The 12,923-nt window shown below is 32.8% G+C and overlaps 1 protein-coding gene across 1 annotated transcript; it reads right to left on the bottom strand.

The window, feature by feature from the left end:
• Positions 1-641: 641 nt before the first annotated feature.
• LOC7488062 (probable carboxylesterase 15) lies at positions 642-4,725 on the bottom strand. The gene is made up of 2 exons (XM_002322722.4): positions 3,892-4,725; positions 642-1,108 (listed from the first exon to the last, which is right to left on the bottom strand). The coding sequence occupies exons 1-2, from the start codon at positions 4,560-4,562 to the stop codon at positions 802-804; spliced, it is 978 nt and encodes a 325-aa protein (XP_002322758.1). The 5' UTR covers positions 4,563-4,725; the 3' UTR covers positions 642-801.
• Positions 4,726-12,923: the final 8,198 nt, after the last annotated feature.

The following is a 12,923-nucleotide window of genomic DNA, read 5'->3' as shown; positions in this document are numbered from 1 at the left end:
ATAAATCACGTTTATTTGGGACTGCTACTGATCCTACTTGACTAGACAAGGTATTAACTAGCATGATGATGCAGCAATATATCAATAATTGATTCGGGTCACGAGTGCATATATAGAGCCGATCTTGGACCCATCAAATCTTGTGAAAGGAAGTGAATCTGTATAATACGTGATGATTAGCTGGCAATACATGTTCAAGTATGATTAATTAGGTAGCTAATTATAGTGAGAAAAAACGAGCATGTGTGATCACATTTTGATTCATTTTTCTGCAAATATGATGGACTTGGCTTGTGGTTTCCAAATATCATGATTGGTGCCTTTTACTATATATCAGCATGGTGATCATGATAATGACTTCCCACAAGTCCCTTAAACCATGATTAGCTCAAGAATTTGCGTTAATTTGGCATTGGTTTATTCGAAATTGAAATTAAAAAGATAATGATGCAAGTCCAAGAAAATGGATTATATATAGCCCTAGGCGAAATATTACCCTAAATGTTTTGGTCACAAATTAAGGCACGCATTCTCTATAACTACAGAATTAGAATCATCAACCACTGTTTAAAATTGTAGAGGTCCCCTTTTCTCCTATCCACGAGAATTAATCACACAAAAAGAAATCAAAGGGAAGAAGATTTATGATCGAGCAAGCTTCTTTATATGCTATAATCCCATACATGAGTAATAAGTTTAATTATAGGCCCCTGCGATTACGAAAAAAGTAATTATTACCAATATCAAGCTAGCTAGCTAGGCAGTAATGACTAGATCATGAAGACTTGAGGTATTATTCTTTTAACAAGAGTTCTCGATCATAAACCTCTTCATGCCTTGAATAACCTCTTCTGAAGCTTCTGAGTAAGGATCATTGGTGAAGAAACCGTGCTGCTTCCCCTCAAATTCAACGTACTCAATTTTCTTCCCCATCTCTTTCAACCTCCTTGCATAATCCTCACTTCTATCTCTCAACAATTCACAGCTACCTACAATCACCAAGATTGGATCAAGAGCCACCAGTTCAATATTCAAGCTACCTGGTCCAAATGGGTTAGCCAAGGGGTGGTCCCTACTTGCTCCAGCAGGCATAGATAGCCTCCAAAAGCTGTACTCGTTTAGCTCAAATTAATTAGTCAAAAAACAAAAAGGAAGAAGCGGGAACATACATGCATACATACATAAAACTATATACATGTGAAATGGATTAATTTCTCTAAGAATTAGGGTTAAGTCTAATGAATTGCTATATATATCTATATATATATATATATATATATATATATATATATATATAAAAAAAAAACAAGGGAATATTAGAATAAATACAATATTAATTTGATGTAAGGAACTTCAAGTCTAGTGGAGAGCTTTTCACAAGATAAGGATATCAGAGGGAGATATTGGAGGAGGCACTATCTAATACATATGGAGGCGATTCTGTTGATATTGGATGAGGCACTACGACGACTATGTATCTCATAGCTAGCATGTGACGTGCTAAGCAAAACTTTTGGTTTCTCATGTCATCACTTAATTTCTTTCATTTAAAAAACGCTACTATAAAGGCGGCTATGTGTGTGTGTGTGTGTGTGTGTATATATAGACTTGGTACGTAGACCTCTTAAAATACTTCCATAAAATCTATCAATAATATTAAAAAATTAGAGTAGATTTACCACAAGAAACAGGAGATACGTACTATTTGACCAGGAACACATGTATGTAGAGCAACTAGCTACGAACATATAGCTAGGGCATCGAACTATATGGGACCATGGTCCAAGTGAAATATCAGGTGGCGCGCGGGACTTGATAAAAGAAGCTGTGGAAACTTTTTGGCACCATGAAGATGAGACTGCACCGAGGACAATCTAACCCAAATGGTGTGTTTTACGATTGGAAAGAAAGCCAAGTGGTGTGTTTTAATTCCTTGAGCTTGACCTCTCTCATGCGCTCTAGTTCATTTTGGCCTTTGAAACAATAATTGTGGTTTTGAATTTGGTAACATTTGACCTTCAAAAGGATTGAAATTAACTTGATTATTTGCGAATAAGACAATCTGATTAATCTTGGCTGACCCATTCAAATTTCAAACAGAACTAGTGCACGTACGTCTAAGAAGAGAGATTGGCCATGACTCAACCGAAGCACACTCAAATAACAGTAAAGCGGAGACATGGCTCTATCATGAACTTTTCAATGAAGGAATTTTCCATAAAAGCTGGCCCTAATGTTCCCTTGTATTTGCCACGTAAAAATCAGTATCTAGCTGCTCAGTTAGATTAGATATAATGAATGTTTGTGAGTGTGGTAAAAATTGATTTTTAAAATATTTTTTTTTATTTTTTAAAATTTGTTTTTGATACTAATACATCAAAACAATTAACAAAACAGTAAAACATAATTATTTTAACGAAAAAAAAGTTGAACTCAATCCCAAACATCCCAAGTCCTCTTCGAGCTATAATAAATTATTCATAGATATATAATTAAGGGCACACATGTCCCATACATGAATTGAACACCACCATCTGCTACATAAGGTAGGTACTAAAAATATATATTAACATCGTTCCTCATCCAGAAAGCCTGCCCACCTTTTCATTTGATCATGGCAGATATCCTAGCTTTTGATTTTTGTTGTGTGGAATATTTTAGATTATCCTACTTTTGCATCATCTACTGCTATCACTTTTAGATCTTCGGAATCATCATCAAGCAATCAGATTCAAGGTAACAATTAGGAGAGCAGGAAATCGAGCAAGCAAGCAATTAATATTAATATTCTTCACCTATATACACTAGACATGTTAAGCTAGTGAACCTAGACAAATGATATGTTTCCAAATTGATATATTACCTAACTGCTCACCGTTTACCCCAGTTATATCTTACATTATTGCATGGGGTTTTCAGGTGGAAAAAAGTACGATGAAATATACTTTAGATCAAGGCACGATGGAATAAAGGATCAATTTGAGGAAACTACTGCCACAAGAAGTGAGACAAGAAGAAAAGAATTGACCACAATAATTAACATCGCCAAGCCCCTCAGTACGTACTTATTCCATATGGGTCACAGAGCCAGAGAGAGATGGGTGTGTGCTTTGCGTTTTCCTTTTCTTTGGTGTGGATCATCGGGAGGGCAAGCACGTATATACACCATGCATCAATAGAAACCCCTTGTGAAATTGATGGTGTGGTCCAATTCTTACATGGGACTTTAATGATTTATATATATGGTAAGAAATGATGAGAATTGTGTATAGCGTGTGTGTGTGTCTTCCTTTTACTCTTGCGGTTCAATTAATTTCAAACAATACTTATTATCTTCGTCTCTACAAAGACTAGTTGGCAGGCAAAAACAAGGTTGTCATTTGTGAAGAATATTAATGAAAAAGCCGTATCTTTTTGACTCCGACCTATGATATTACATTACTTTCCACAAATTTGATTCTATTGCCGTCCTTTTTCGTTCTATTTTCTCTTTTCAAATCAATTAGATATCACATTAAGGTTGACCAATTTCGATTAGTCTAGCCTGGCATCACTCTGAAGGAGAAATTCAGGATGGAAGGCCCTAAGCAGAGAAAATACAACACTTGTGTGTACACTACTTCTCATATTAACTGTAAGTGTGGCAATTAATTGTATAAAAGTGAAAGTAGATAGAATTAAAATGAATTGCAGCCCAAAGATCCATCGATCATATGTTTGTATATATGATAAATCAAGTATATATCATGTAATGTAAGGTACAAGAAATTGTTGTCTACATCACATCAAAATAGTTTGATCTACGTACGTATACCATTAGAATTAACTGTGACAAAAGAGAGAGAGAGAGAGAAAGAGAGAGAGATTAATTGGAGTAGTATGTTAACGTACCGATCCAGTATTTCCAAGTTCAACAAGTGTTCACTAGGCCCTTCCTCTGATTTTGTCCTGGCAACCCCTCCAAAAAATGGTGCCATTAGGATATATCCTCTTACCCGAACTGGAGCCAACCCAGTCGAACCAGCCCCGATCTGAACGGCTAAGTGGTGTGCAATATTGCCACCAGACGAGTCACCCAAGATAAAAACCTGGTCATAGTCAACCTCACCACCATTGACCCATGCATCACCTTTGTCGCTCAAAACCTGAGCTTGGAGCCACTGCAAGGCACTATATCCATCCTCCATGGCCGCCGGGAGCCTATGTTCTGGGGCCAAACGATAGTCCGGGGCCACAACGAGGGCGTTGAGCCCAGAAGCTAGTTTAAGGCAGCAGTTGTGAAAGTTAGGCCAGTCACGCGTGCCTACACAAAAGCCACCTCCATGAAGGAAAAGAATGACAGAAAACTTCTTTGCAGGGGATGACGGTGACATTGAAGTGGGTTTGTAGAGACGGAGGTGGAGGTTGTTTGTTTTGTCAAAGAGGCAGTCCTTGAAGACGATGGACTGGTCATTGATGATTGGGATGGGGAACCCTATGTCTTTGGACCTATAAATGGTGCCATCACTGAAGAGTTGGACAACACCCCCGCAATCTTCTACTACATGAGGGAGGGAACCCATTTCTGCTATGGTTTCTCTTCTCTATAGGAGACGATGATGGTTGGCAATGGAGGTAATGGCCTAATATGGGAGGTATATATAGGCAGAATTAGAAAGGGGAAAAGGGAGGGGGAAGGATGGGTGAGTTGGAGTGGAGAAGGCAGATAGTTTTTTCGAAATGTGAAGGGTGATTGTGTCATTTTAGGAGGGATATTATGGTGGAGGATGATTGCATATATATGCATTCACGGCCATTGGTTTATCTTATTGTTTTGAAGAAGGACCATAGATGAGGTTGGTGGCTGTGGAAATGTGCTTCCCCGTTTATGGTAAAATCCTCCCTCCCTTTAAGACTTGAAATTCTCTTTTTAAAATTAAATTAAACTTCATGTTCTAAGAAAGATAGGTTGGGGGATTTTACGTATAAAGGCTGAAACGTTTCCTTTATATAGTGAAAGACCAATGAATTATAAAAAAAAAATAAAAAAAAATTCTTGTTCTTATATGTTGTTGAAGATAACACTCCTCCTCTCTCCCTCACATAACTTCTTGCTAAAATAATTGTTTTGTGTTAATATAACCTGAAAATAAAAATGGTATGTATATATATAACCATGCATTTAACCTGATCATGAAAATGTTTACCAACTCAATTTTTACTTCCCAAGATATATCGCTATATAAATTAACCACTTGAAGAGTTTGTAATATTTTAATGTAAGATTAAAGTCTTGGGTTTAAAAATATTTTTGTTAACAATTTCTCATTCACCATAATTAGTTTTGGACTTATTATTAATATTCTAGGTTGAAATATTTATGTTGAAAACTACTTTTAAACAAAATCTTAATAAAAAAAATTGAGGTAGGGGTCAAATTTTTTTATAATTTGTATGTAATTTTCAAATGAAAGTAAAAGTAAAATTAAGTTTAATTTAATAAAGAATTATGTTATTAGAAAATCATTGTTCTAAGAAATTTTAAATTCCATTTTTAATAAACTCTAAATGAATATAAATTTGAATTCTATTCAAATAAAATGGAATAAAAAATTAAATGTATATATATATATATATATTGTATAAATTAAATGTATAAAATAATTATAAATGTATTAGATGTAATCTATTAATTAAATATAATAGGAGTATATTAAATAGGTAACAAAAATATAATAGGAATGGTCTTGAAAAGAATATATAATATATCTATGTATAAATATAATCAAAGTATTGCGTGTCAATATCAAGAAAAAAAAATATAGATGTAGTCGAATGGTTAAACTTCTCTTTGCTAAGGAGAAAACGTGGGTTCAATTCCCGCTATATATCCGCTCAAGTCGATTTATTTAATAGTATAAATGATTCAGGATAGTTGACTCTAATAGTTTCATTTTTTTTTTTACTCCTACCCTCTTTTCTTTCCTCCCCTAAAAAAATGGTAATTAATTATTTACAGATTAACAAGGACAATCCCCTTTTTTTTTTGTCAAGAAAATGTTGTGAGACAGGATTTGAACCCATGACCTCAAGATTATAAGTCTTGCGAGCTAGCAAGATGCTATACCCCATGTGATTAAGAGAACAAGTGTGGCCTAATGGATAAACAAGGATTAAATGCACTCCTCTACCATATATATATACTAATATAATATTATATATATACATAATGGTAAAGAGGCTCCTTTATGATCAATGATCACAGAAATGACTAGAAAAATAAGGGAAAAATTAGAATTTTTATCAACTTGATCTTGTTGCCCTCGACAACAAACATACATGAATCTTTGTATGAAGTATATTAACAGATAGCCCAAAGTGTTGATAATTAGCTCTTGGTCTTCCAATAAAAAAAAAACAACATTAATGAAGACATATTGATGTATAATTTCACGGTGGGGATTGTAACTTTCCATTAATTTCTCATTAATCACTCAACAAAGGAACTTTGTTTTTTTCTTTTGATGATTGATGAATCAAATAATATTTTTGTTTCAACAATATTTATGTATTCAATTAAATTGTTTATATATTTTATGACTATATGGATTGTGTTAAAGATTCAAAACTCATTTTCATCTTCTTTATATTTAGAAAGATTTAGAAATAAATCTATTGGATTTAAAATTTTTCTTTGGTAAATTAATTGTGAGATGCTTTTCTATTTTTAGAATATCAAATGTATGTTTGATGTCTTCTATGCAAAAATGTTTAATTTCTATAAGGTCTTCTTGACTGTTTTCTAAAAGGCTCCACAATGTATGTATATTCAACCTGTTAAGGCAATTATAAATCTTAGGAGTCAATCTGAATTGATCAATAAGAATATATTTCAATGCTATTTCTTTTTTTATTTTTCTTTAATTTAGCTAATCTATCATGAAAAGCAAAAAAGGGTAAAGTAATCTTGTGTTGGTTTTTTTTTCCCTTAGTTTTCTTGTTCTGCATGTAGAAAAAGAATAAATAAATCAATTAATCAATCAAATTTCAAGAGATCATTTCATGAAGTGTTATTTTAGGAGCTAAACTTCTATTTGTCTATATTTCGAGAAAATGTATTTTTTGCTTTTCATTTTCATTTCCATAAAAATAAACATTATAATTCACATTTTGAATAGGCATGAATACATCATCTATGGAATAACTTCCATCTTGAAAGTTTTTTGGCAGTTTCATACAATAGCCATGATCTCTCTGGATTTGTAATCCAATATACAAATCAACTGCTTCCGTTAAGCTATATGTTGTGTATTATCAATTATTACCATAGATAATGGTAAAATGATGTCTTAAGCAGTTACACTTCTAGGAGCCTTGACACAAATAGATATGTCAAAAGTTCCATATAAATTGCTTCTCTATATAATTTTTATCAAATTAATTAAAATTTCATGTATTGGTTCTTGAATACCCATTATGGTAGAAAATTCATATGGTATTTTCTTAGACTTTGCATGTGTGATACACATCTCTTTTATTTCTCCCAGCAAAGCTCTTCGCATCGTAACACCTATTGTGTCAGCTTGACCATTCATAAGTGGAGACGGAATAAGTGAACCCTAATTTTAATTTGATATTAAATAAATTCATTAACCATGTCAATAACCCGTCTCTAACAAAAACTTATCTAAAAAAAAAGGAATGTGAAAGGTATAATTTCCTTTATATCAATGGAAACATAGACCAATTAATCCTCAAACTCCATTATATACACCCATATATAATGCATCATATAAATATACATTCCTTTCAATCTATAATTTACTATATTCTCACAACAAATATAACATTTATCAATTCCAAACTTACACTACATGTAAAATATAAAACAGAGATGTAAATTTCGGTGGTAAATTGTATTAATTCATTAGCTAAAAAAATTAAAAATTAATATTTGTGTTTCATGATATCATGTGTTATATATAAAATTGTGATTAAAAATCAATAATAAAAATGTAAAAATACATTTTAGTAATTTTATATTTTTAATAGCAAAACATGTATGCATCGTTTGGGTGTTTGAGCCTAAAAAGATGTAAAAAAATAAATTAAAAGAGTAGGCGCTGAGGCCAAGTCGCCCCAAGGTGTTCGAGCCTAAAAAAACCTAGGTGCGTTGATCTAGGACAGCAGACAAGCCCGAGTCTATTATATATATATATATATATATATATATATATATATTAGAAGCAGATAATAAGTCGTCCACCCCACCTCATTTCATTTAAAAAAAATGACAGGGGGCATGTTGCTTGTTGTCACAGATTTCAACCATCACATGTGACCGAAAAGTCGGGCAGTCGCTCCCTAAGGATAAAAACCCATTTTGATCCATTGTTTTAGCCAAAGAAATATAAGAAATACCATGGGGACCTCAAAAAACCTATTTTTAATATTAAATCACAATTTAATCGATTAAAAAATGAAAATTAACTTGAATAAAAAAAAAATCTTGTATCTCAATTTACTTTTTTTGGGCAAGATAAATGAAAATGAAGTTCTAAATAGAACTCCTTTAAGCAAATTTAACTCATTGATACCAAGAACAACGAGTTTTGTTGTCAAAAAGTAAGTGTTTGTTAACTTTCTCTTTTCTTTCTATAATCCAGTGACTCTCTCTCTTAAACTCAGGGACTCAAATGGAAGAAAAATAAAGTTTTGGACCTAACTATGTAATTTTCAAACTAAAGGGACTAAACATAATTTTTGACAAAACCCAAAAAGCACATAGACATTTTCTTTTCAAAATAGGACCTTCAAATATTTCACTAATATAATTTAAGTCCTATCATTTTCAATCTTTCTCAAACAATCAAATTGGATTGTTTTTTTGTGAATCCAAGCTTGAAAAAAGTGATGAGACAAGTTTTTGTAGATATAAAAAGTAGATCAAAATAAATCAAAATTGTTGTTTCAATCAAAATAAATTATAAAAAAATAGATCAAAATAAATTATTATTTTCAAGTTTCAATCAACACAACATTAAAGGATTCAATTGAAAATTAAAAAAAAAAAACATTGATTGAAGGCTGAAAAAAGAAAATGGGCAAAATTGAGACCTTCTTTCATAAAAAAATAAATAAAAGGCATGTTATTTTTCTTTTCCTTCTTTTTTTGTCCGCTCCCCTTTAAATTCTTGTAAACAATTAAATCAAATCTTTTTTTGTGAAACAGAGCGCCAATTTGATATCAGGTTGTTTTTCAAAGATCTCGATAACTATATAAAAGGAAAATAAAAATAATTTATCAATCTTAAATTTCAATCAACACAACATTAAAAAATAAAATTGAAATTAAAAGAAAAATCTATAACAGAAAGCTGGACCAAAACAAAAAAAAAACATATAAAACACTATTGTAATCTACCTCACATTCCATAGTACTGAGCTCTTTTACTCTCTTTTTTTAAAAAAATAATAATAATTCAATTTTAATACTTATAGGAGGTTATCCGAAATCTTAGGAGTAATTAAATGCCAAAAAAATAAATCAGAATTCAGTGGTTTATCTTCATTTCAATGATCGAGCTTCAAATTTCGATAGTTGAGGGTTCAGCAACTTGTGACTTGCTTCCATTTTCCATTAATTAAGCCGATAATCTGTTTCCCCATTTGCATATTTTACTTTTTCCTTGCTGTTGCAGCATACGTACGTGAAGAATAAATCATTTGGAAAGACTGAAGTTTCTTTTCCTCCTACGTACTTTATCATGTAAAGAGGATGTATTTCTCTGATGTATCAATGGAAAGACTGAAGAATATATATATATATATATATAATGAAAATCTCCCCAGAGATCCACGGCGGAGCCGGCTTCTGTTGAGAAAATACAACACACAACAGATCATAATACGTTAAAAAGAAATGGCAAGAAGAACTAAGAAAATGAATAGAAAACATAATGTATGTCGTCGACAAAGTCAACTCTACAATTCATTAATGGACGAATGACCGGTCCATGCTACGCTATTGCCATATTTAGTCTAATGTAGAGCCTCCCGGAGGATGAAGAAGTCCTTATGCAAATAAATTTATCTTTTTCTTTGAGAATGCAGACGTTTGGATGTTGAGGTTTTACAAAAGTTATTGTGTCGGCAGCCATGTGAGTTTCAATTATAAAACACCATTATTTTTTTTTATGTTATGGATATATGTGACTTAACTTGATCTTGCAGAGGTGGACCTTTCACTGTCTTCCTTTCAACTTGTTGGTGGAGGAAAATAACCAGTAAAATCAGGGGAGGTATTAGTTTATATGTCTTGTTTTGGAACAAGGACCATAGATGAGGTTGGACGTCGTGGAGATGTGTGCTTGTTTTTAGGGTTTTGTAATGGATGAGCGTCTGTCCTTGCTATGGCCATGTTTCTTGTCTCAAAATTACAGTTGCATTTAAATATCTGTCAAAGCAATAAACAATTGTTGTTCACCAAATTAATGGTCTCATAATGCATGAGAAAACTTGTAATTAGCAGACAATTGGATCTTGAGTCTACTGATCATTTGAAGAGGAGTTTACTAGACGTTCGTGCACTCTAAGGAGACATAAAAAATGCTGGCCAGAAATCCTTGGGGTCCTTGGCCATGTGAGCTTGAGTTCTGAAACATACCTCCTCATTGTATATTATGAACAGACTTTGACTGTGCCTGCCCGTTGGACGCTATATTAAACTTGCTGGTAATTGAGGAAGCCAACAAGGGAAATAAGGGGAAATTTGGACCGCTATGAAGTGTGTATTTGCAGCCTCTTTGTACATAAATTATGCAGGGAAAAGAGGAGTTATCTGGGATAGAGTGTATCGTTCATATACGTGGATGATGATGGCATGATCCCCAATGGTGATTGCCTCAAGTTTTGGCAGTTGTGACGAGGTAATTGGTTGTCGTGTCGGTGGTTGTAACAAGCTATTTTCTGTAATTGTATATTACGGGTAGGGCTTGACTAGCTAGTTGCAGGTCTAACCCTATCTCAATTTTCAACAAGGGCAGGTAACTGGTGGTGAGAAGAGGAAGGATCCAAATCCAGGAATCATTTGATGCATGGATCATCAAAAACAATCTTGAAGACATTAGCTTGGCCTGGGAAAAAACAAGAAACTTTATAAAAGCCTATTCATTCGAATCTTGAGTTGTAGCTTGTCCTGCTCTTATTTTGTCCTCCCACAACCATTGACTCGTCTCCATATTCCATGGAGATTTATCAATCAATTGGAAGCACTGGAGCCGACTTCCTTTCTTCCTTTCTTTTTTTTGTCCTTCAGCACAAGCCTCGGTACTGTCCTTATCTTTCACTTCGCACAAGCCTCGTTACTGTCCTTATCTTCACTTCCATCGTGCTCCACTCTTTTCATCTTTGAACCCATAGCTTAACGCGTACGATGTTTGAAACTGTGGGTGATGTCAAATAATGCTTGCACATGACATGCTTCCTGGTGATTTCTGTGCTAGCCCTGATGATTCATTTCTGCAATGACTATGTATGTCTAGTTTCTAATCATAAATGCTTCCTGGTGATTTTGAGGACGACGGCTGGTAGAGAGATCATCAGGGTTTTACAAACTGAACTGTGATGGATTTAACACCAACTAATTTCTGCTTTTGGCGATGTTTGCAGAGGAAGCAGAAGGTTTTAACGAAGCAGGCAAGTGCAAGCTGCAAGCCCCATCCTTTTCACTTCTGCCTGGCTCTTGCACGATATTGATTCCTACCTTTAGCACCACCATTACCAATCGGATTCCTTCACCTTACGAAAGAATAAAGTTTCGATTTTTAAAACACTCCTGATGAAAGTAATTTAATCAAATATCCAGTAATTGTATAATTAAGACCTTTTCTTATTGTTAAAATAATTATTTTATTTTTGATTCGTTATTAAATTTGCCTAATTTAAACGTGCATTTTGGAGGTTCCATGGCGAAGCTTCTTTTATCTCGTCTTTCAGACCGCCACAGAATACAACAGCTAACCTGATATTGGGTTAAGCACAGCAATCGTAATGTTATGTATGTTTGGTTTAAAGACTTGCCTAAGTGTGAGCTCCTATGATTCGCAGCTCCATAGACACGTCAAAAACCTGGGTGACACTGAAAGGCTGAGGCGCTTAAGTTCTGCTGGGACAGGATGTAGAATAAACTAGTTGCTGCCTGTTACATCATTTTTTTTATAACTTTATAAAAAATGAAAAAATGATAGGAAGTTAAAAGTTTGATGTATAATGGATGAAGGATTTTTAAAATATTAAGATCATGACTCACTGAATAACACTTTTTTTTATAAAAAAAAATATTGAGATATTAACACATTTGATCTATTAAAATCAACCATATTTAATCTGTGAAACTCTTGATTTAAGATATGAGCCCGTGATGACACCATAAAATTCAAATCAAAACAAATAAGGAACCCCAATTCAAATTAATCAAATATTAAAGGCCTGAAATGAATAAAACATTTAATAAAAGAATTAAAAAAATAACTCGAGCAAACTTAGAACGGTGTTTTTTTTTAAAAAAAAAAATTAAAGACTCAAATAATTTACCTGACTTATTAAGTCAGGTTAATTTAATAATATGATTAAATAAAAAGATTTGAGACAAGTTATGTCATTTTTAAAATTAGTAAAAATTCATATAAAAACCAAAAAACAAAAAAGGAGCTCGATCTTAGAATAAATAAAAAGCTAAAGGATAAAACCGGAAAAACATGAGCTTTAAAAAAAAAAATTAATACCTTACTCTAAGTTGTGGGTTAATTCAAAAAAGATTATTATTATTATTATTATTATTATTATATATATATATATATATATATATATATATATATATAAAGAGGTCATTTTTAAAAGCTATGAAAAATCCTATACAAAGAAAAAAAATATGAAACCCGATA

The sequence above is a fragment of the Populus trichocarpa genome, chromosome 16 (genome assembly GCF_000002775.5).
Source record: "Populus trichocarpa isolate Nisqually-1 chromosome 16, P.trichocarpa_v4.1, whole genome shotgun sequence".
Lineage (NCBI taxonomy): Eukaryota > Viridiplantae > Streptophyta > Magnoliopsida > Malpighiales > Salicaceae > Populus > Populus trichocarpa.
The sequence above is the reverse complement of the archived record's forward strand: the minus strand, read 5'-3'. Positions and strand labels throughout refer to the sequence as shown.